General features: G+C 40.1%; 1 protein-coding gene across 2 annotated transcripts in view; it reads left to right on the top strand.

Annotated features, from left to right (window-relative positions):
• UBN2 (ubinuclein 2) overlaps nucleotides 1–24,440 on the top strand; it is a 56,348-nt gene continuing 31,908 nt past the window's right edge. For both annotated transcript variants that reach the window (XM_080393097.1, XM_080393096.1), the window contains exons 1-5: nucleotides 1–594; nucleotides 5,084–5,176; nucleotides 9,604–9,705; nucleotides 22,396–22,533; nucleotides 23,728–23,840. In XM_080393097.1, coding sequence (XP_080249223.1) covers nucleotides 133–594; nucleotides 5,084–5,176; nucleotides 9,604–9,705; nucleotides 22,396–22,533; nucleotides 23,728–23,840 — 908 coding nt within the window. In that variant the 5' untranslated portion in view covers nucleotides 1–132. The remainder of the gene's footprint in view (nucleotides 595–5,083; nucleotides 5,177–9,603; nucleotides 9,706–22,395; nucleotides 22,534–23,727; nucleotides 23,841–24,440) is intronic.

Raw genomic sequence — 24,440 nt, 5'->3', positions numbered from 1 at the left:
CCGACCGGGCGGCGGAGGGGGGAGGGGAGAGGGAGGAGGAGGAGGAGGAGCCGGTGGGAGGGAGCGCGGAGAGCGGTGTCACCGAGCGCGTGAGGCGGGGGCCGGCGAACGGCGGGCGGGGGGCGGGGGAGGATGGCGGAGCCGCGCCGGGTGCCGTTCATTAGCCTGTCACCCGTGAGGCGCCGCGAGGGCGAGAGCCCGGCGCTGGAGCGCGAGCCGGGGAGCCGCGAGCCGGAGCCGCCGCCGGCGGGCCGCGAGGCGCCGCTGTTGGCGCCGCCAGAGCCGCCGCACGAGCTCTCCCGGCCGGAGCCGCCGCCGCCCCGCGAGAGCGCCGTCCGCCTGGAGCCGCCCCGCGAGCCCGGCCGGCCCGAGCAGCAGCCGCAGCGGGAGCCCCCCCGGCCCGAGCCGCCGCCGCTGCCGCCGCCGCAGCTACCGCCGCCGCCGCGCCAGAGCGGCCGGCAGGAGCCGCCGCCGCCGCAGGAGGCGCTCCCGCTCCGCCAGACGGTCCGCCTGGAGGTGGTGCTGAAGGACCCCACCGAGGAGGGCTGCGTGGAGTTCAGCTACCCGGAGCTGCTGCTGTGCGGGGACTCGCGGGTACGGGACCTTCCCCCCCCCCCCCCCCCCCTTTTCCTCCCACCGGGCCGGGCCCCGCCGCGCTTCCCTGCCCGCGGCCCCAGCCTTGCCGATAACGCTGTCGGTGGCCCTGTGCGTTGGGGGTGGTCCCGGGGCGGTGTCCCGGAGGGAAGTCCGGCGGCCTCGCCGCCGCTCCGGGCTCCTCCTGGCGCTGAGGCTGCGCCTGTGCCCGAGGCGGGAAGGGGCGGCTTCGCACTTGCCGTCCCCGAGCTGGGCGAGGGCTCCCGGCGTTTGCTGCGGGCAGGGGCGGGAGAGGCCGCTGGCTGGTGCCCTGCGAACCCCCGCGCTCCTGCCCGGCGTGGCGGCCTCCCTGCCTGGGAGCTTCCCATGGCAGCTGGAGGGAACTGTTACCGTGCCGGTCTGATCTCCGGCTGGTCCAGGTTGCGTGCGGGTGGAGAGTTACTAGCCTGGCTCTGTCACAAGCCTCGAGACGCGGTGAAGTGAGCGTGGGCAGGCTGGGACATGGGTTTCTGCGGTCTTGAGTTGGGCAGGGGTTGAATGAGAGTTAAATGTTGCTGAGACTGTAGCCTCACCTGTAACTGTGAAGAACTTCATTCGAGAGAAAAAGTACTTTCCCTTTTCTCCCAACCAGAAAATACTTGGTTCTCGAACTACTTTGATTTGTAAGGAGAACAGCTTGTGCAGACAACTTTAAGAAGCAAGTAGTATTAGCCAATCGACAGGAGCTGGTGTTCGTGTAGGAAGGAGACGGATGTCCTTAAGCGGGTCATGCTTAAGCCACTCATTCTTAATGAATTGAGGATACCAGTGAAGTTGCAGTTGTTTTAAATAGCTGTGGCTCCTCTTTAATTCCGGTACATAGAGGAAGTTTACACCTTATTGGGAAGGACAGGGGGGCACAAGGAAGTAACTACTACTGAGAAGGTTCTGATAGCTCTGGTAATAAAAGCAAACTTCAGATGCTAGTCCAGCTATTGCTGTTGGATTTTTACATCCAGCAGAAACTTGAGAATGGTTAAAACTTACGTTTTAAGAATCAAAGGCTTTCTAGGTGCTGCTGCTGCTGCCATAACTATACTTGGCAGCTTGCAGGCTTTATGCTCTGTAGGAGGAAAGACATACACACTGGCTTGTGTTTGAATGTGAAAGACAGAAAAATAATGACTGTGATTTTAATCCCTCTGAGGTGTTATGATGCAAGTTAAAAGGTTCCTTGTGCTCATCCTGTCCTACAGCTGTTGTGGGCAAACAGTGCCAGTTCTGACTACTCTGAATTGGTGTAGCGTAAGTATGCTGCTCTGTCAAATGCCGTCTTTCTGAGCAGTTCTTGTATGAAGGTGAAAACAGTGTTATGTTTAGAAGTGGTTTAGTATGTGGAGGTTCACTTCCCTTTGGCAGTTCCCAGTTCCAGAACTGCCTTTTTCTGTAGGTTGGTAATATGTTAGTCACATAATACAGACAAAATGGCTTTTTTTAGGTAGTTCCTATGCAAATTCCTTGTCTTCTGGGGGGAAGCATTGATTCAGGGGATTTTTGGTACAGTTGGGATCAGAGACTGCTTTTCAGGCAGAAATGGTGATAGAAATGCTTTATAAGAAATTGTGTGGTTTTCACCTCTCTATAGAGTCCAGATTAAAATGAATGCATCATAATGGCCTGTCTATTGCTGGACTGTGTGGAACAATCAGCTGATGGTGTAAAACAGGGTCATAAATTGTGATTCTGGACTTTTATTCTTGCTTAAAAACTGATGTGTACTTTGCCTGTAAGTTTAACTTGCTTGCCATATGGTAGAAGCTGGAAAAGCAAGTCTGCTGTGGTAGGGAGGTTTTAAAATACTTTATTAATCAGCATGAAAAGAGAGAGGAAACACATCTTATCCAGCAATAAAGTCAGTGCATGCTGGTTCCTTCATAGTTAAAGCAAGTACAAAAGAATTTACTCTGAACAGTGCAGGAGGCTTAGGATGACAGAAGTTTGTCTTATGGTATGTAACCTGTTCAAAGTCCTAAAATAGAAGAAAAAATTGTGAAAGGAAAACTGATCCTGCTTATGGAGCACAAGAGCTACAGTGATTTATACCATTTAATGCAGCAGAGAAAACTACATCGTTAAAACAAACCTTGACCAAGAAATGCCTGCCTTTCTACCACCTTTCTGCAGAATCTGTGAGATTTGCTCTTTCCAGGTGGGCAGTAACTAGTCAGCAGTTAATGCTGTGGTTTTAAGCAGAGTTTTAGATTTCCAAATTTGTTGTTGTTTTAGTAATGATTCAGTTTAAAGTGAACAGTTCATATAAACTTAGCTGTGCAAACTGGGTTTGTAGGTTGAAGATTGATTGGGTTTTCTGAAAGCTATCATTGATTCCTTAATCCCTATAAGAATTCAGTTGACTTCCTTACAACTATTCCCATTGAAGTTCAGCATTACAAAATTAGGAGCTTGTCCTTCCATCTTGCAGTGTTACTTGGAATTGAAGCAACCAAGAAAGGTTCTCCGGAGGCAGACTGTTCTGGGAAGGCAAGGACTGGTGCACAGGGATAACTTCAAACATTGTTTTAATAGGTCTGTTAGTGAAATGGTAGAGAATCCCAAAACTTATTTGACAGGATGGGTGCAACTGTTTTATGTTTTTTTTATTCCAAATTTGGGTTCCTAGCCTGAATCAGAAGTTAGTGGAAATATTTGTTAGGAACCAGTGCTGTCCTTGCTTTTTTTGCCTTGATAAAGAGAACATCCTTTGATAGTGTTATTTGTAGACTTCATCTTTTGGTAGGAATTACTTCTGTAAATTTTTTGGATGTGAGTAATAAGTTAGCGTGGTTGAGGAGTTATTTGCCTCTTAAACTGGCAGAAGTGAAAGCATACTCCCTTTTCTGTTGGTGCAATTGAAGCTTGGTGTGTAAAACTAAGTGGGTGAGCCAGAAGCCCAAGTTAGCTTCTGTCAAGCGGGCTGTAAAAGGTGCTGAGGAAGTAATGTCTTAAAGTTTTATTGCGAAGTCTGAGAGACATCCATCAGAGCACTCGGAAACTGTCAAAACTAAAATTTGCTTGAATTTCAGATTCCAGTAGCACTGAACTAATCGAAGTGATAGTTACAGCTTTGAGAGTTTGGTGGAGAGAGGCAAGTTAACACTTAAGTACTAAATTTTTCAGACGTCAGCCTTGTTTCATTTCATGAATAAAAAACCAAACAAAAACCACTTACCTAGCAGAAGATGTGGAATAGGTTTTCCCAGCTAAAAGTAGAGAAAACGTTGCACAAATTGAGCAGTATTTTTATATTTAATTATGTCTACAGGAAATATGTAGGTAATTTAAACATATGTTTCAGGATTAACTACAACCTCTGTTAATTTCTTCTCTATGTACTCAATTTAGAAGATGTAAGATAATCATGTGGTGTTTGCAGTTTTGCTCAGCTTACCTTCTTCATTTCATTGGTTTTGATACTGTGGAGCTACTATGTTGGTAATTATTTGTTCACCATTTAGTCAGTATATTGGCTCTTCATACCGTTGAGGAAGGATCTTGCTTTTTTGGACTTAGTGTTGCTTTTTGTTCTTAGTCTACCATAAATCTTTGTTTATTCATTGATGAGTGATCCATGTGCAGTAAAGTTAGTTGCCACCCATAAAGTTCTGTAAAATGGTGGAACGGAGTCCCATATTTTAGCATCCTGGTACCTTTGCACCCTTCCAACAATTACTGTATTTGATGTGAACGTTTAATTTGAAGAAGGCTGCCCTGTATTTCTGACATACTCTATTAAAAAAAAAAAAAAAGGCAAAGCACTACATATGCCCTTGATTACTGCTCATTGACTTCGTGTCAGTGAAAACCTCTTTCTCATAAAAGAAAAGAAAGAGGAGGGGATACTTCCTGCTTATTTGTACAGCTGGAATAGTAAATCTCTATTGTCCCTGTGGCTGCCATAGTGGCAATCATGTAGAATTCATGCTGTGATTATTGCGTTTAGCTAAAGAAAAAAATAACAGTACAAGAGTCAAAGGAGTTACATTAGTTACGGTTGTAACTTACTGAGGCTTTTAGTCCTCTGGCTGCCTCCCTGCTGATTTGCATACCAGGTACATCCTGTGTGTTGTATCTAGAAGGATCACGGCACCAATAAGAGGCACTAGTGGAAGCAGAAGTGAAAAGGAATTGTATTTAGAGTTATTTCTCTTTGAATCTCAAATGACCATAGTTCTCCCTTACGCTTACGCTTTCAGTTGAGGCTCTAGTGGAATGCTTGGGAAAATAGAAATCTGTTTCTTTCTCTTTTCTGTTTGTGTTATCATTCAGGGTTTTTCTAATGAGAATTGAATGGGTCAAACTGATTTTTAGAGAATAATGTAAGTATCTGGACTCAGTATAAATTCTGACTACTTAGTCATTAGAGTATCACTAATTGACATTTAATAGCTTCTGATTAGAGGCATTCTGTGTGTTTCTTATGGAATGAATATTTAACTTCTGCATTTTTCAGAAGAAACTGGTTCACTCGGAAGATCCATTTAATGATGAACAACATGAGCGGCATGAAGTAGAAATGCTAGCCAAGAAGTTCGAGGCAAAATATGTGAGTTACTGTACCTGTATTAAAATATACATATATTTAATGGTGATAGCTTATGATTCTGTAGAGATGTTAACATGTTATTTTTCCTGAATAGGGTTGTTAATGTAGTGTCAAATACCTTCTGTGTATTTCAGAGCTGACTGTCTCATATTTCATTTAAGCAGCTTGAAGCTGCTACAAGCTTATTAGACGGGTCTGCTAAATAGATATGTCTATAGGATGTTATAGCTTGTGAAGCTATTCTTGGAAAAGCTTCCTATATAAATACAATTGAGTAATAGATGCAGGTCAATATTCATGATAAATATTGTGCCAGAGGAAAGAATTTAAGTAATGCTGTTGTGTGCTATTGAACAGCTCTTCTGTTTGGGCTAAATACTGATGAATCTTGATGAATTTCTGACTAGTTTGGAATGCTTCCAGAAGAGGTTATTGTTGAATAACAAGTCATTACCTGATGAGTTTATCTTGTAGCTGCCAGCTACGTGAAGATACTCGGCTGACTCCTGAAAGTGTAGCATGAATGACTTGAACAATGCTAGGTAGTAACATAGAGGCTTTCACTAATAAATGAAGGTAGAAATCAGAAAATGTTGGCTAAAAACCACACCCAAACAGGTTTAAGAATTCATATGGGTAGGGTTGGGTGATTAATTCTGAGCTGGCAATCAAAACTCATCATCATGCTTAGGCATGCTGATATTCTGGATTACTAATAGAGCACCTCAATAATAAAGAAGGGAAACAAGAGCAGTCATGTGTATCTTTTGCCATTAATATACATATTACAATCTTTGTCTGACTTAGTAGGATGGTTTTTTTTCTGGCAAAGGCAGATTTCTTCAAGTGCCCAGTCTGTACATTGTGTAGAAGTAATTACTGTTTCAGGACATGTTAGCTATGATAGATAACAGAAGAAACCCTTAAACTGAGAAGAACAGTTTTCATCTTTTGGAGGGATTGGTGGAACCTAGTATACCCAGTGAAGGCAGTTCCAGAATACTATTTACCTTTCATTTGAATGATGAATTAATTTTTGAAAGTGAGGGAGAAATTTTTCAACTATACTCCTCTAGAAAATTCATTTCCATAATACAAATTAAGGAATTTATAATGTCCTGAAATAAGTTGCTTAACTACAGCAGATGAAAGTCAGTGCTGAGCATGTAAAGCAACATATGTAGGAGGGAGTGGTAGTGGAAGCAATCTAATTTTACATATATGTTTATACGTACATCAAAGCTAAACATGTACATTTATGGACAAAATATGATGTTATTAGACTTAATGAAAACTGGAGTTCAGTGCTCAGTAGTCATAAAAAGGGGCAAATAGATACTTAAGTTATCTAAATTCAGCCCTTTCATTCCCCAGCTGAAGTGTCTTTAACATTCTGTTACTGTACAGAAGCAGTGTTTTTTACCTTTAAACATCCTTGTTGGCATACTGTTCCCTTTTTTGTTCTAATTTCTTTTTTTAAATGAAAGGATATTAACAGTAGATGTCCTGATTTATCAGTGATATAATGATGACTTATGAGTTTGTTCTCTGATCCTTTTTTTCCCCCAAGTCCCAATTCTTTTCAGTTTTGACCACTGTTGATTGGTGAGCAAATGTCATATAACTGCCTGGAACAACTTCAGTGCTTCCTGAGCTGCAAAACACATTGGGAGCACGCTGTATTTGTTTTTCTTGTTTGGTTTGTACTCTGTTTGTTGGATTACCTTTTATTGATACTGGATTCAATTGATCATTTACCATACTAAGTTCAGAGCAACTGTGAGGTCTTTCAGTGATTCTTCAGATGTCTTTTTTTGTTTACTATCCTCAGTAATTTCTGTCATCTCACCCTTCCTGCAACTGTCAGCCCTCTGCTTCTAAAGATGAATGAATACACCTTGGTGATTTCACTGATTACTTTCTTTGCCAAAATGGAATACTTATTCCTAGCCTTAAACCAGACATTAATTTGAGTGGATGTTGCCTTTTATCCCATGGTAGTTTCTTGTCTTTAAAGGTCTTCCACCCTTTTCTAAAAGCATTTGAAGTACTCTTTTCAGTCTACCAAAATTCTTTACTGCTCTGGAATGTATGTTCTGTGCCTGCTGGTTCTGTTCTTTATAGCATCTATTAACTTGTCAAAATATGGAAATCTGGTTTACTGGTTTAAGGAGTCTGTTGTGACCCTTGATAGAGTCTTCAAAAATTGGCATTGTATTTGCTACCTTCTTGTCCTGTTGGGCAAGGTTGTGTAAACTTTAGGTTACATGCCACAGTTAATTTGTTGAAGTCACAGTGACTTTTCTGAATACTTGCGTGAGTACTGTTTGCAGCCTCACGAACTAGACATCTTCATTTGCTCTAGTATCATGACTGCTTATATTCTGGGACAGAAAGGTGGGAGGGACTCTTTTGGGAAAGGTGAAAAGCTTCAGTAGTAAGACTTCCCTGAACTGCTGCATAGTAAACACTGATTTAGATAATCCCTTCACTGCTTCTGCTGTGGTCTTGCATCCTTAACATCTTGATCATACGGGCTTTCAACACTTCCTTAAACATAGCTGAGTAGAACCAGGCCTGAAGGAAATTCTCTAACTATACATACAATGGTTCAGATACTTTCATATATCTGAATACAGGTTATTGTTTTAATCATGCTGTGTTTAATTCTGCTATTATGAGACTTTTTGTTATTAACTTTGTTCCATATCTGCACTATATTTTTGTGAATAACAGGCAGTCAGAATACATTGACAATTTTTTTTAATGCCCATACACATAAATTGTAGAACAGCCATTGCTGCAAAAGGATTTTGGACTCTCAAACAAGGATGTTAATGGTTACTTGGACTGAGCAAGAGATGTGGTACAGAGGTGGATTGCATTACACATTAGTGAGATGAGTGGAGGTAAAGTATAGTTCGTGTAGGATTCTCCAGACAGCCTGCTGGCACCTCAGAATCGTGAACATTGCATGAGCTTTTGCACTGGAGTTTAAACAGAATTCTTAAGTGCAACCTTTATTTTTCTAAGCTTTTTTTCTTTTTTAAAAAATAAGTTTGAATGAGAGAAAAAAAAAGTACTGCATGTTTTGGGATTGTGCAGTCATCCAGATGTTTTACCAGGTGCGTGATGGTAGGGGATGACAGGACTGATAAGAAAAGTTAGGAATACTCAGCTTGGAATATAGCTTGGAAACCTGAATTAAAAATGGAACTCACATTTGAGGTTTTTCTTCTAGGACTACTACATGCATTTTAGTTATAACCAAGAGACTCCTGTTCGCTTGCAAAAGTACATGCTTTACTTAGTTACAAACTTGAACTTTTGCAAAATATTGTTAAGATGCTTACACCTCTCATAAAAGAGCAAGGATGAAACCTTTGCATAGTGTCTGCATACTCATAGTAACATGTGCGTTGTGATACTTGGATGTCATAACTGAAAAGACACTCCTTCTAAACATGCTTAAACTGTAGAGTACAGGCAGATAAGCTTCAGAAGCAAGTCTTCTCAAATTTGTGGAAGAATACTGGTTACTATTTTACTGAGGGTGGCTTTGGGAGAATTTTATCTTTTAAGAGTTCTATATTGACAATTTAACAACATACAGAAGTTAGAAAACAAGGTCTTTTATATTCCCATTTGTATAACTGTAAGTTTAGATTCCCTGAATGTTTGAGCTGGGTGTGAGTTTTTACTTGGCTCGATTTAACAATAAAAGTTTCACATGAGAAGAGTACTTACAGCTTAAAATGAAGTTTACCATCTTCTGGAGGTGAGTCCACAGTCTGTGATGCAGCTTCTAGCTTTAAGTTACTTAAGTAACCATTTCATGTCCAGTCCTATCAACTGAAGTGATACCACTTGCAGTTCAGGTGATTTTATCTTAGTATGTTTTTCTTCAGTTATGTTGTATGACTGTTGTAATTTCTTGAGAACTCACAGACGCCAGATCAGTATTTTTTTTTCTTTGACTTAGGTTGCTTCTCTACAGAAAGTAAAGCCTGTCTTGTGTGGGGAGGCACTTTACTGAATGCTAGGCTACCAGTATTTTCCTTTGTAATGACTCCGTAACATACTGAAAAACTTAACGCTTTCTGAATTATCCCAGTCCTATCACTATGTTTTAAAAACATAGGACAGTGAAACATCTCTGAATAGGAAATGTTAGGAAGATCTTGGTCATGCAGGAACCAAGTAGCTAGTGAATACTTTACAGGGATGATTCTGGTAAGGCACGTTTCCCAGAATTCATTCCGGTGTAAAAGTTTCTATTGGTCATCTAGACCAACTTCAAAGCAGCATCCAAGAAAGCAAAACTGCTAATTCCCTTGATGACCATCCCTCCAATGCCTTATATTTTGTAGAGTTTAGTATATTGATACCCCATTTCCCAAATGATATAAAACTTACTTTATTTTCAGGGTGGAAAGCCCCACAAACATCGGAAGGATCGCCTGCAGGATCTAATTGATATAGGTTATGGTTATGATGAAACAGACCCTTTCATTGATAATTCTGAAGCGGTAAGTAAGCCTCATCAGAGTGGCAAGAAGAAATAAGACAATGCTTTATTTTTTTTGATAGAGAAGAAAGGTAAGGGAAAATACTTTCTGTTCATGTATAACTGGTATGGACCCAAAAGGCATACTATTTTGGGAATCCAGTGGATGATTGTACTTGTAGTCTTGTTCAGCTGTCATTATTCACTGCAAGAATTAAGAAAGTTGTTGCTAGATCACATAATTTTCGAGCTTTAGAAATCAAATTATTTTTATTTGTGCCCTTCCTTTACTGTGGACTGAAATGACACTGGCTCTATTTGGTTTCTTGTACTAGCTATCTGGATTATGAGTAGATTACTGGTGTTAATTGCCTGGCTTAGATCAGGAAGCTATTCTAGTTTTAAAAAACAGTACGAATAGGATGGTTATTCTAAACATTTAACTGAATATGTCTGAAAAAATTTGAGATAAAATAGCCTGGTTAAACAGCAGGATGTTACACCTTATTTTGTCTGGATATTTTCAGAAATGAAAACACATCTCATGGTAAAAGAAAAATGTGTTAGGTGGAGGAAATACCAGGGATATCAGGAAGTTTATATGAGAGCATTTGAAGATATCTTAGAGGTGATATATGAAATTATGAAAATGAGGAAAAAGCTTGAAAGAATGAATGGATGATGTAAAAGCTTGGCGACCTCCTATAATTCTCCTTTGTTAGATGCCAGGAAGAAGTAGGTGCACTATTTAGTCAAGTAAAACCAAACAAAAACCCAGTAAAACCCACCGATCACTTAAGCCAACCTTCAGTCTCCTTCACTGCTGAGTGACAGTGGACAAAGCAGCAATGATCTGCTGCTCTGAAGAGAAGGGAGCTAAAAGTCTGAGTGAGAGAGGAAAGGTGATGAAAAGGAGCTGTGAGAAGGGACTAGGAAAATCACAGAAGTGAAGTGCGTTGCTCTAGTGTACATTATGTCAAGCCTCTGTTTAAATGTGGTAGTAGATCTGGGAAATTATAAAACTTTGTAAAGAGCTTCTATGAGCTGGTGTTCATAGCTGTGAGGTTTCTGATGTATAGATGGTGCAGTGAATATTTCTCTTAAGAACTGCGTGAGGGGCACAGAAGTTGTGCTGCGGGACTGAATCTTTTTGAGGAAAAGAAGTTCAACTGTTAAGCAGACTGAGCTCAGCTGTGTGTATTGTTAGTTTTTTAAGTAGGTCTGAAGGCACGTGAACAAGTTGCATGAAAATGGAGTTTGCTGTAGTTGCTTATTGTAGCTTGTATTAATTTGTCCCTTTTCTTGGTCTAGATTAAAATTGTAGTTGAACCTGCCAATATTAAACTGTCCTATCATTATCCCTCAACTTTTGGTTGTGCCATTGGAATAATATTGGAGCCTAAGCCTTGGTACATCCTTTCCAAAGGTCAGATTGTGATCTTCAGCTCAGTAAGAACAGGTGTGCTGTACTCCTGATGAGAAACCACTTGAACCTATAGGCTTATTTGGTTTCTCACTCTTGCTTAAGTTAACAATCCTCAGTTTAGAAATTTCATGATATGGGATGCAAGTTGTGTCTTGTTTTTTCTGAGTTGACTCTGACCAGTCACAGATCTGATATGTGAGTCAGGTAGCTTTCAGTACTCATAGTACAGGTCTCAGTTAAAGAGGTACATGAGTCTGGCATAGTAAAGCACTTGCTGGTGTATTAGTACTTCTCTGACTGTGCCTCCTTCCAGCACTGTTCTTGTTACCAGCAGCAGACCTGTTAGGTTTGCAGGAGCATTTACATCTGGTATCTCTTGCCAGACTCTTTGCAAGAACATACAAAAGGCAGTTGTTAGAGGACCAGATGGTTGCATCGTGTCGTAGCTGTGGAAGCTACTGGGGAGAATGGTGTATTTTCTAAAGATTGCTCTCCTGAACAAATCATTATGCCTTGAGTCTGCATTACAAATGCAGACTAGTGAGAGAACATCTCTGTTTTGCCTTTATCTCCATTTGTATATAGAAAAGAAGAAAAAAAAAAAAAAGCACTGTGTGCCAGCTGCAGTCAAAGTTGCTGTTACAGAGCTTAAGGGTCCTGTAATGTGGAAGTTCAACAAAACTTCTCATTCTACCTCAGATGCAAATGGGAAGCGTTCCGAAAGAGAATCTACATGTCTGGCTTGGTCATTTTCTGTGTGGCCAGCTATTAAATCACTGTATACCCTGAGAAACATGAGAGCCAGGCCCAGCCTAGACTTGCTGCTTTTTGGAAGATACACTTTCTTACATATAAAAAGCTGTAATATTGTGGGCACAAACACTTGAAAAATGAGTATGAGTGCCTTGTGAATTGCTTCATGAGTGGCATCCTGTTGTCTTCCTCTGTATTCTAGAAAAAAATAATTCAAAACTTCCTTAGAATTTTAGTCCTTTTTCTTGTCACAGGTATGAAAAATACTGAGCTCTTTGGCACTGAAACAGATTTATTCATTAGCTTTAGAGATTTTTTCCTTCTCAAAACAGATTTTGAGGTAATGCCATCAAATATTATTCAAGAAATCAAACCTATACAACTCATAAGCCTGTTTTTTAGCAGGCATCGTAATTGAGTTAAGGAAGTTTGCTTGCTTCGGGTCCATTTTCACTTAAGGAATTTTGTACGTGTAACATAGATGCATATGTAACAGAGCATTTGGGTCCTCCAAGGATCCAGGAAGGCAATTGTTCTGCTTGTTTTCTTGAGGGCAGGGATCAGGGTCAAGTGCAGGGAATCTCTTAATGGCATGATTCTGGGGTAGTGGAATTTAATGGGACTGAGTACAGATAGGTACAGGGCATGCTGTTCTGGAGGAGGGTTCTTGCAAAGTGCTAAAAGAAGGGAACTTCTAAGCAAAGAGATTTTTCCTGTCAGACTCATCAAAGATGACTGGTACCTGCCCTGATGAAGTAGGGTAGAATCTGGGCTGCTTAGTAGGCTGTATTGCCATTGTTTACCTCCGGTAAAAATGAAAACCATGCATGAGACTCTTACAGATTTGCTTTCATTGTTTATTCTGGAAAGAATTCTACGGCGTAGTAAAGACTAAATGAAAATACTGGAGAGAGGTTCTTGCATGTGTATTACCCTAAGTGACACAGTCAATTCCTGCATCTCATCTTTCTTCAGATTTGTCTCTGCTTAAAGGAGTAGGTACATAGTTACAGACTACTGTTTGCTTTGGATGTATCTGGTATATATGCTGTTCAGTTTTCTTACTTTGCTGTCCTCCTTGGAAAATTTTTAGCTGGTCCTGCTTGGAAGAAGTGGCTTTTCCACTCAGTGTAATTGCAGGCAAGTGGGAAATCCATGCTTCAGTCAACACAGTGGATATTTTTGGATTGAGCATTTTGATTGTAGTTAGTGGGTTATGAACTCTTAATTGCAGAAAAAAAGTAAATCAAGACTGTCTTAACTTTCGTTTCTAACCGCTGTGTAGTGGTTAGTCTGACAGGAAGTCCTAATCTTTATCTTAAAGGACCTCAGTGGTAGTAATACACAAAACGTTCATAGCGTGCAGTGAAAGCTGTCCCTCCTCAGTGTTTCAACTGCTTTGAAATTGAAAATGGGTTTTGCTGTAGTGTAAACTGCCCAGGACTACATTCTATGGGGAATGGTATTCCTGTAGATTTCTGCTTCCCCTCTGTTCTTCCTGCGTGCGCACACATGCATATACGTGCATATCAGCCCCATTCGGCTGGACTGCTTGCTCTTGTGATGACCTCTGAATATTTGGTTGGTTGAATGCCTTCCTGACAATGCAAGCTTTATATAGGTAGAGATTCCAGGGGAATACAGTGCTCTCTGAACTTTCTGCTAATACAAAACAGGGACCTGGTGCTTGGTGAAAAAGTATGCTTTTTTTTTTCCTTACTCAGAGGTAGTAAGACTTGTATATCCAAAACAAAGACCACCTAGCACCTTCCCCCATTGTTGGGTAGGATGAATGCAGAGGAAGAACCATCCACCTAGAAACATGTAAACAGTGCAAGCTGTATTTTGAAGCAGTGATACCAGGTGGTCACACTGACAGGAACTGAAACGAAATATGAATGCCAAGAGCAATGGGAAGCATCCAGTACTTGGCCATATGTCAGTATTTAACCCAGGCTACTATATTCATGGTTCCACAGCAGCAAACACTGGTGTAAGAATCCTGTGCTGCTTCATAGAGAAAACTAGTCTATTAATGGTTTCTCATTCTTCAAAACAGGTACTTCAACTTAAAAACTTATTTTTCTTTAGCCACGTATTGCCTCAAGAGCTCAGAGTCTCTAAAATTAGACAGCCTTTCAAGGACTGGATGTTGATTTTAGTAATTCTGAACACACTGATAAAAGAGTTGCTCTTTTTCTCTCTGGGTTCTCTGGAATACTTTGCATAGTTTGAAGCCTTAGTCTCAGAAAAATTCTGTGTCAAGATGTACAGGTTTCACATTTTTGGGATAAATTTGACTTCATCTTGTAATCTCCAGGCTTATCAAAGGTGTGATAGATTTTATATGATGTTCTCTCCCACCCTGGCTTCCCCTCAGGAGTTCCTGCTGTGTGTGATCTTGCTGTGAAGCTTGAAGCTGATGGATTGCCAGCAGGAGCATCTTGCTCAAGACTTTTGAATATTTGAGATGCTTTTTCCTAGTGAGAATGATAGCCATTTGGGAAACAGCAGAGCTCAGTGTGCTGATGGTGATTTTTACCTTTTTTTTTTTTTTTTTTTTGGGGGGGGGGGGGGGGGGGGGTTCTAGGCCAGATGTTGTTTTAGGTCAGTTTGATGTTGTTCTCTCATCCTTCCTGCTCAAAGGAGCTCGTTTTATGCATAGCTATGGAGAGCAGTGTTGTTGCTTGAGAAAGATAAAATTCTCTTTAAAAAAACCCAACAAAACAAACGCCCAAAAACCCCAACCAACAACAACAACCAACAACAACAAACCCAAACCTATCAACCTGCCTACAGAGGCATATACAGAAAAAGGCTACATAGGATCCATTATTAAAAAGGGAAATAAGAAGGACCCAGGAGACTACAGTCTGGTCAGTCTCAACTTGATGCCTGGCAAGATCATGAAGCAAATCTTCTGGAAGCTATGTTAAGGTACATGGAAATCCAAGAGGTGATTGGTGACAGCCAAAGAGGCTTCACTAAGGGCAAATTGTGCCTGACAGATTTGATGGCTGTCTATGCCAAGGTTACAGCATTGACAGATGCAGGAAGAGTGACTGACGTAATCTGCCTGGACTTGTCAACAGCTTTGCACGGTGTCCTGTGTGACATTGACAAGGGTGTGGTTTTGATGGGTGGACCACTCAATGGATAAGGAATTAGCTGGGTGGTTGCACTCTTGAGTTGTGGTCAACAGCTCAGTGTCCAAGTGGAGACTGGTGACAAATAGCATTCCTCAGGGGTCCATACTGGGACCGGTGCTGTTCAAAATCTTTGGTGACATGTACAGTGAGGTGGAGTGCACCGTCAGCAAGTTTGCCAATGACACCCAAACTGAATGGTGGCAACTGACATGCTGGAGGGAAGGGATGCTGTGCAGAGGGACCTTGACAGGCTTGAGAGGTGGGCCTGTGCAAACATCATGAAGTTCAACAAGGCCAAGTGCAAGATCCTGTGCCTGGACTGGGGCAACCCACAGTATCAGTACAGACTGGGTGGAGAATGGATTGAGAGCAGCCCTGAGAAGGACTTGGGGGTGTTGGTAGACAGAAAGCTTAACATGACCTGGCAGTGTGCATTTGCAGCCCAGAAAGCCAACCATATACCATATCAAAATGTGGCCAGCAGGTCAATGACAACTGTTGTCCTGCTCTGCTCCACTCTTGTGAGACCCTACCTGCAGTACTGTGTTCAGCTCTGGAGCCCCCAGCATAAAAAGGACATGAACCTGTTGGAACAAGTCCAGAGGAGAGCCATGAGGATGATCAGACGGCTGGAGCACTTTCCTGTGAAGACAGGCTGAGAGAGCTGGGGTTGTTTGGCCTGAAGAGGAGGGCTCTGGGGAGACCTTATAAGCAGTCTTCCAGTACCTAAAAGGGGCTTATAAGAAAGCTGGGGACAGACTTCTTAGTAGGGCCTGTAACGATAGGACAAAGGGTAATACTTTTAAGACTAAAAGAGGGTAGATTTAGATTAGATAGGAGGAAGAAATTCTTCATAGCAAGACTGTTGAGACACTGGAACAAGTTGCCCAGAGAAAGTGTAGATGCCTCATCCCTGGAAGTGTTCAAGGCCAGGTGGGATGGGGCCTTGAGCAACCTGGTCCAGGGGAAGGTGTCCCTGCCCATGGCGAGGGGTTGGAACTAGATGATCTTTATGGTCTGTTGCAACCCAAACCATTCTGTGAAGCATTTTCACATTGGATTGGGAGTTAAATTTAACATAGTTCTATTTTTCATGTGGAAAAAGCTGCCTTAGTAAACCATTTACCACAAACCTCATTCACACTGAATATGTGAGGGTGCATTAAAGCTTTTCGTTTTTTTAAGAGATTCACTTACTAGCTGTTTCATTGGCTATGGATTTGTATGTTTATATTAACTGCTCTTGTCTTTGTTCGTTGTCACTTTGCCCAGTCGTGGAAGTTCTGTGGCTGGGGACTAGTGCTTACCTGAGTGCACCATGTCGTCTTTAATGAAAGATGTCTTGCATGCTTCCCAGGTGTCTTCAGGGTAGATCTGCTGGTTGGCCCTTGACATGTCATATGTGTTTGTGTGAATACAAGGCAAATTTCTATGAGGAGATTCTTTCATTGCTTTTTATCCCTCCTCGCCCCAAGATAAATAAAGGTGTAAAGTAGAGGACCAAACAAATAAAGCAGATACTGTTCTGCTTAATGCAGAACAGACACGTTTAAACTGCATATGCAGCAGTCCACTAGTACAAGAACCATTATAACTAGAGGTACAAAGGTAATTGATTTTGCAGAACGGGTCTGATATTTCTCAGAGCAACAGTAATGTTCTCTTACTCCTTCTGTAAAATACCATATCCTTTTTGGGGAAGGAATAACTTAATTTCTTAAATAATTTTTTAAAATTCTGTGTTCTGGCCTAGGCTTCAAGCAGGTAGTTTACGACTGCTCATGTGTTTAGGGAACTCGGTGGGACAACTGTGAAACTGAAAACTCAGCGTCTGCATAGGTACTTGAAAAAAACTGAGAATTGTACCTGGTCTTTGTAGTACCATTGTTTAAATTTGCGTACATAGAGAATATAGGAATAAGAAATAATGATAACAGGCATAGGAATTTCTTGCTTTTTTTGCAAAATTTTAATTTTTTGAAGAGCAAAAAATAACTTCAAAAAGTTATTTGAGCTGCTAGAGGGGTAGATTATGGCCTAGGATCAACTATTCTTCATGAGTAGATGAATTTAAGTAGCACAAGAAACTCAAGTGTGTTCCAAAAAATATACAAACAATTAATAAAAGGGAGGTTATAACATGCCAAAGTAACAGATCTTTGATGAGAGCATTTGTCTTAAATGTCATATATGGTAAGTCTGGTCTTAATGTTAGATGAATGGAAAAAGAAAGCATAACTTTTTTTCTACAGAAACGTCTAGTAATTCCGTAACATGAAGCCCAGAGAGGTTAAGTAATACATCGCATATTCATTTGTAACCAAATCACTGAATTATACTTTCAACGTGGGTCAAAGTTCAGTCTCTGAAAGAATAGTTGAACACGTAAAGGTGGTCACATGAGTGGTCATACATTTTATAATTTAGGCTGAAATATTTTCAAGGCAGTAAGAATGTCATCTTGTTGCACTGAAGCTTAAGCTAATAGCTTGACTCCCGTGACTGGTGGAGGGGTGTAAAAGGTGGTGGTCATGGTATGAGCAAAACAGGGCAGTGTATATATATCTGTTGGTACTTCTCTCAGGGTGCTCTGGTAGGCTGATGGTTTACAATATCTTGATTACTAAAGAAGGATTCTGCTAGGAGGCTATCCTGTCCTAATCTAGCCTACGCTGAGCTAGGTGTTATATCTTTAATAGTCTGTTATGGGTTTTTTTTTCCTGTTGATGCTTTGCTAGCTATCCTTTACCCCAGGGTTAAAGAAAACATAAAATTTGCCTGTGCATTTTGGAAGAGGAATGTTCTTTACTATGGGATAACTGTTTCTGCTTGCTTTTTGGTGTAGTCTTGGATAAGAAAAGTAATATATTGTTCTACTTTAACCTTGTTAAGATAGAACCTTATTCAGGATTTCATTGTGTATTCTATTGTGCTATTTTTCAGAAAGGTAGTTCTGGTTTTTTGTTTGAAAACTTATTCTTAAAGAATAGCAAAGCCAAAGAGTGCATTTCGGTTCTTTGTGTCTTTAAGAAGCATAGAGGTCAATCAACTATGTTTGTGGGCAGTATCTTGAAGTATGTAGTGAACTGTATCATTATTCAGTCCATTTGACTGAAGCAACCATGTTTGACATAACTTCAGTAGCTTGTGTTTGTTCAGTGGGCTAATGATGATAAAAAATAAACAGCCCCTCCCTTAAAACGCTTGGAAATGTTTGCAGGGAATCTTATTTCCAGGACTTAATACAGAAATGTTAAAAAGAGTTTTTGTATGCATAATTTGATAGCATAGCTTGTTGTCTGGAAGGGTGCTGATTGAGGATGGTCATGGTCAAAATATCTGAACAGAAGACCAGACAGTATAAGATACTGCTCTGTGCTGTGGGTCTGGATTTCAGAACTAAATTGGTATAATACCTGAAATGTCACTGTTCTTATTGGTATGATAATGAAGTTGAAACTGGTTATTTTTTAAAAAATACCTTTCATACCTAAACATGTAATTAGATCAGTGGCACTAGAAGCATAGCTATGTAGCTCAAGGACAATAGTTGAAAATAACGTGCTTTTAGATGATTAGAGAATGTATCAGTCTTGCTTTATCTGCAGAATGATTCCATAATCTTTTATGGGGCAAATTTGTGTTTACAGGAGTCAATCATATATCAAGTTCTGTCTGTCTGTCTGTAGGTCTGAGAATTTTAATTTAATGTATAAGGAGGAGCAGAACACTGTAAAGGGCTTAAACTGTTTTTCCTAATAGGATCACTTCTGCTGTTTCATACATGGAAAAAACTAGTGCAAACCAAAAGTCTTGAAACGAGTTAATCAGAAGATTTAGAAGTTGCAAGAGGCAACTTTTCCCTTTAACTGAGAGTCCTGAAGAAACGTCAAATTTAAGTTTAATGTAGCTGTTGCTGGTATCTTAGACAATCATATTCAAATTTTGTGTTCAGTTAGGGCACTAGAAAATATAAGTTTACCTCAAAGGAGGTGGTACTAGATACATTCTAGTCTGCGCTCCTCAGTTTTAGGTAAGTTGAAAATAAAATGAAACCTTGAATTGTAAGTTACACCTTATTCAGTAGGCTGAGGACAGACGCTGTTTTGGTAGGGAAAAGTAAACCCTCTCAAGGGTTAAGGAGAACTGAATGTCAAAAATGTCTTAGAAGTTTGACTAAACTCATAGTCCTCAGCAGAAGCTGTTGAAACCTCAACTGGTAAGTTACACATCCACATCTTGCTGACCTTGTTTGCCTGCCGACTGTTAGGGGATAGCTTGTTCATCTGCATAATGAACAAATTCTGCCTTTCTGGTTGCCTTGTTCCTATGGATGTGCCACATAGCATGTTGATAATCCTAATAATCTGCTGTGATTCATGGTTTCCTGACTTGTGGACTGCCTTTAATCGTTCCTTTTTCTTGTGTGGACTCCAGGCCTTCCTTTAGTGTTTTGCAGCAGAGTCTTCACTGTGTTTCCCTTTACTTGTTCTTCACTTCTTAGGATAATGGTCCCAACTTTGACTGTGCTTTTTCCTTCACTCGGCAAGTACTGTATTCTGTTTTGATCCTGTCTTGCCCCAGCCTCACCGTTTCAGTTCACACCCTGTCAGCTCAAAAGGGAAATGCCTGCTCTGTCTATTAAGTACTGTGGATAATCACTTATTTTCTTTCCCTTTCATCTTCCTTGTATGTAGTGAAGCTGGTTGAGAGCTGTGGAAAAACATCAGATTTCTCTGAACTTCTTACCCAGCCTCCACTATCAAGTTTGCTTTGCATCTCCTACTTTGCATGATTGTCCTGGTCTCTTAAGATGAATGACAAGGCCGCAACTAAGCCACTTTGCTTTCATTTTGTCCACTTAATAGATTCTCCTGCTTTTTTGCACTAGTCTTTCATATGATCCTAGGGCATTTCATAGATCCTGTCACCACTTTTCCTTTCTCTTTCTTTCTGTACTGCTTGTTAAGCCTTCCATTCCAGGAAGATGAAAGCTGATGACTCATGGAAATTTCAAACTACTTACTCAGATTAAATCCACATAGGCCTCTAGATCAGGCATTCACCAGCTTCCTTGTTGAAGTTACACATTCACTGTTTTTTCTCTTCTGGATTCTCTTCTTCCTATCTTAATGTTTTTGGTAGCCCTAACTTTTTTTGTTCTTAAAGCATTTTAAGTTCAGAATATTTTGCATAGCATGGAGGGGGAAGTGAAGTAAGCTGGTAGCTGACGCTCCACACTGTGTGTTCCCTTACTGTAGGTGATCTCAAGGCTTCAGTTAACATGGTAGTTAAAACTGTCTACTAATTTATTAATCTGTGTAATTCTGTCTCAACAGACGTGCAGTGGAAGGTCTGCTGGTTCAGGCTTCAAAATAACAAACACATTGCTTTATCTCACTTAATCATTTGGCTGTGCTACCAAACATTTATTGCTTGCAGATCAAAAATCAGCTTTTTCCTCTGCCAGAGACCATACCTCTGAGGTGTGTCAAAATCCTACCCTTTCTTTCAGCAGAAGGGCAAAAATTGATTCGTAGTCATTGCACATAATGTTATTGTGTCTTTCTGGTACTTTTGTAACGTGTTTGAAGTCCTGTAAACATTTTCTCCTTATCTTTGTTGACAGGTTTGGGTCTTGGACATTCTCTTTTTGTCCTTCCAGACAGACTGTAGCTTCCAGAATTGTATTTGTTGGTTATTAAATGCACCATTTTACAATTTTCAGTATTTGAAGACAAAGACCAGTAGCTCGAATTTGGAATAGTTCAAGACAACATTGTCCTTCTGCATAGTGATAATTGCATTGTCAAGGCAACCCTCTCTCAGTTCTTTTGCAAATACTTCCATGGCTTGCTTAGTTGATACTTATACATAGAGCTAGAATGAATCTGTTAATCCTCCCAGCCTTTCTGAGAATTTGCTTTTCTCAGAATTCTGAGAAACAAGATGTTTCCTAGAGATTCGACAGTTTTCTGGTAATACTTGGGGGACAGTGTCATTCTGAGAGGCTGCTGGTCATGAAATAATAGAATTAATGTTGTTTCTGCTATACTTATGTATTTCAATATTTTTGAGATACAGCTTTAGTTCTAACTTGGAAATTCTTTCATAAATACTAAGTATTTTTCAACGTACAGTGTATATAAGAGTTTGGAAACTTTTGTGGTTTGAAAACTGTCTGAACAGATAGAGAATATATCTGACTTTCAATGAAAGAAGCCCTGGCATTGGTATTTTTGTAATAGGTAATGTTGTATGCAACACCTAAAATTGGAAATAAGCTAACAGATACTGTGGTTAAGTTTGTAGTGTCTAGGATAGCATTTTCAGCAAAAGAAAATTTCAGAAAACTTTGCAGGAGAAGTAGGTTTTTGAATAGGGCACGGTGATTAGAGTTGGAACTAAATGTAGCATGTGTTGGAATGTCTGAATCAAGTGCTTTGCAGAGATTGATATTAATGAAAACTGGTAGTCTTAATGAAACAAAGCATATAATCTGAGAGGTTTTTTAATGCTTAATTAACAAAAACATCTGTACAATCTTCAGTCCTATCTTCTGGATATAATATCCAATTCTGTAAAATTCTGACATAGATTAGGCTTCTTCCACTGCAATATAGTGACTGTTCAGACTGCCTTCTGGAAATAGCTGTGGCTGTCACAGATAACTTAAAAGCTCCTATGATAAAAGCGATTGACTAACAAGGTGATTTTAATTGCACATAAAATAGAAGGGTATTCAACAAAAACATTAAACTGAAAAACTAAAATTGATAGAGGCAGGGTTTTTTTCGGTTTTGGCTTTTGTTTTTTTTTTTTGTGGGTCACCCCCCCCCATTTGTTTTCACCAGTGATGTTGCTGATACACCTGTAAGGCTGTTGTAGATGAAAACAAATAATTATCTGTGCCTGCCTACTTTCTGTATAAAAACAACCAGTGAACAATCAGGTGAAGTTGCTCATAGGCAGGTAGTGTATCATTGTTCATATGGTTTACGTGTTTTGATTTAACATCTAGCATAATGTAACATGCTTTCTGAAACAGAATATTGGGGGGAAAACTTCAAAAGTTTTTGGGCTTCCCCCCCACCTTGGGGAGTGGGGGTGGGGAAATGCCTCTGTGCCCATTGTTCATTTCCTTCAGAAAGCAGTGCTTTTAATTTAGTAATCCTGTCTTTTCTCCAAAAAAAGGGCATTGTTTTGAAAGTAGAAAGGTAATTCTGTACCTTGATCACCTTCAATAGCATTACCGGTCTGTTTCTGTTGTAGCAAGCTGTGCAGTGTAGTTGTATATAATTTTTCACGTGTGGAGACTGGGGAATGAACTAAATTCATTTTATTAAGAAATGCTGATAAACTCATAGTCTTTTTCCCCACCCAGTATGATGAATTGGTTCCTGCATCCCTGACAACCAAATATGGAGGGTTTTATATCAACACTGGTACTCTGCAGTTCCGGCAGGCATCTGATTCAGAGGATGAAGACTTCGCAGAAGATAAAAAGCATAGGCCACCTAAAGTGAGTGATGTTAATTATGCTTTTTATAACTTATAGCTATGATGGACATTGGGAAATGCTTGATACTTTTAGAATATCTCATAGGAAGAGGATGAAAGCGAAATGATACACAGTACTGTTTTATTGCATTTCCTGTTTTGTGGCTCATGCACCAGCATTGGGGATATAATTCATGATTTCCACAGGTTGTCTAGTCTTGTAAGGCTAACCGTCTGTTTAGGCAAGTTAACAAGTTATGTCTGTCCATCTTGAAGTGACAGATGATTCTGTAATTTTATAGGAATTTTATTATGAGGTGAGAACTTAAATTCTCCAGCGCTGCTTTTATGATGTTGCATAAAGCTTGTGTGGTTTTAAATTGTTCCTAATACTCAGAATAACACTAAAATATCTGTTAAAATAAATTCAGTGCATAAGAACAGCTATATCAAAAAGTATATATACAGTCTTTCCCAAAGTGTGTGGTTCTATGTACTTTGACAAGTTATGATCAATGCAAACATAATTGCTTGCATATGACATTCACAAGTTCCATGCAATTCCAAGAACTTCCTGCTTTCTGACTCTTCCTGCTCTAGAATTCTTTAAATTCAAACATAATAAGGTTCTTGCATTGGATCTGATTGGAGTGGAGTAAACTTTCTTCATAACAGCCCTTATGGTGCTATGATTTGGATTTGAGACTAACATAGTGTTGATAATGCACCAAAGTTACCTGTTGCTGAATATTTGCACAGTTTGAAGGCTTTCTCTTTCCCTACCCTGCACCAGCAGGTAAGCTAGGGACTAGCAGGAACTTAGGAGGGAAGACAGCTGATCTGAATTAGCCAAAAAGATGTTCCATACTATGTAACTTCATACTCAGCAATGAAACTGTGGTAGCAGAAGAGGGTGGGTGGGATTCAGTCTTCCAAGGTGGCCATTGCTTATACTGGCTGGGCATCAGTCTGCATGTGCCTTAAAGTATTCTTACTGTAAGCTCTGAATTCAGTAACTATTTAAAAATAATTAATGATTGAGACTTGTCAGTAACAGCAATTGCTGCTATGAATCAGTGGTACTGTTTGCCTTTACACACACTGAGGTATTTTTCCTGGCTCTGAATTGGAAAGTGTAAGGAAAACTATATGCCTCTTTCTGTAAAAGTCTTTTAGGGTGGAAGAATCATTGTCCTTTATTTGATCTCTTTTCTAGATAGCAAAGTTGAAAGAAAGTGAAGATCGAGGAATGAAGAAGCGCAAGCGGAAAGATGAAGGGACAGAAAAGGAGAAGAAGCCTCGAAAAATGAAAGTTCCTAAGCAGTTGGGGTATGTTTCTTTCTTGAATTGTGAGGTTTGGTTTCAAGATTGTGTGCCATAGCAAGATTATCACAGCTGTTTAGAATATTGTAATTTTAAACTATAATTAATAGCTTATAGATTTTGGGGTTTGGAATTTATGCGGATTTTTTGCATAAGTCCTACAAGCTAATATTTGTCCCCCAGAATTTTTAACAAATAATAATAAAACAAGGAAATAGGAATTGCAGAACAGAAATTTTGAGTCTGAATAGCATTATCCACTGTTCTACCCAAAGTCTTACGTAGCACTAAGAATTACATCTTGTAATAAAAAATAGCTTTCTTCCTATCCCTTGGTTTCTTATCTGAAAACTATAAACACACCTTAATTATTCTACATGTTTCTTACTAACTTTGGTTTCCTGAGTTCTGAAGTTATCATGGAAGGATTAAGGTGGTGGATTTTTTTTTATTGGCTTCTAGAAAATTGTCATTGAGTGAAAGTTGTCTTATGAATATTCAAGTTGGTGTTGAAAATGTATTGATAGTGTCTTTCATCAACGTGATGCATTGGCAGAAAACACTTAAAGTACCATATAGCTGTTGAGCTTGCATGTCAAAATTCTT

The sequence above is a fragment of the Falco punctatus genome, assembly GCF_963210335.1.
Source record: "Falco punctatus genome assembly, chromosome: 6".
NCBI lineage: Eukaryota > Metazoa > Chordata > Aves > Falconiformes > Falconidae > Falco > Falco punctatus.
The sequence above is the reverse complement of the archived record's forward strand: the minus strand, read 5'-3'. Positions and strand labels throughout refer to the sequence as shown.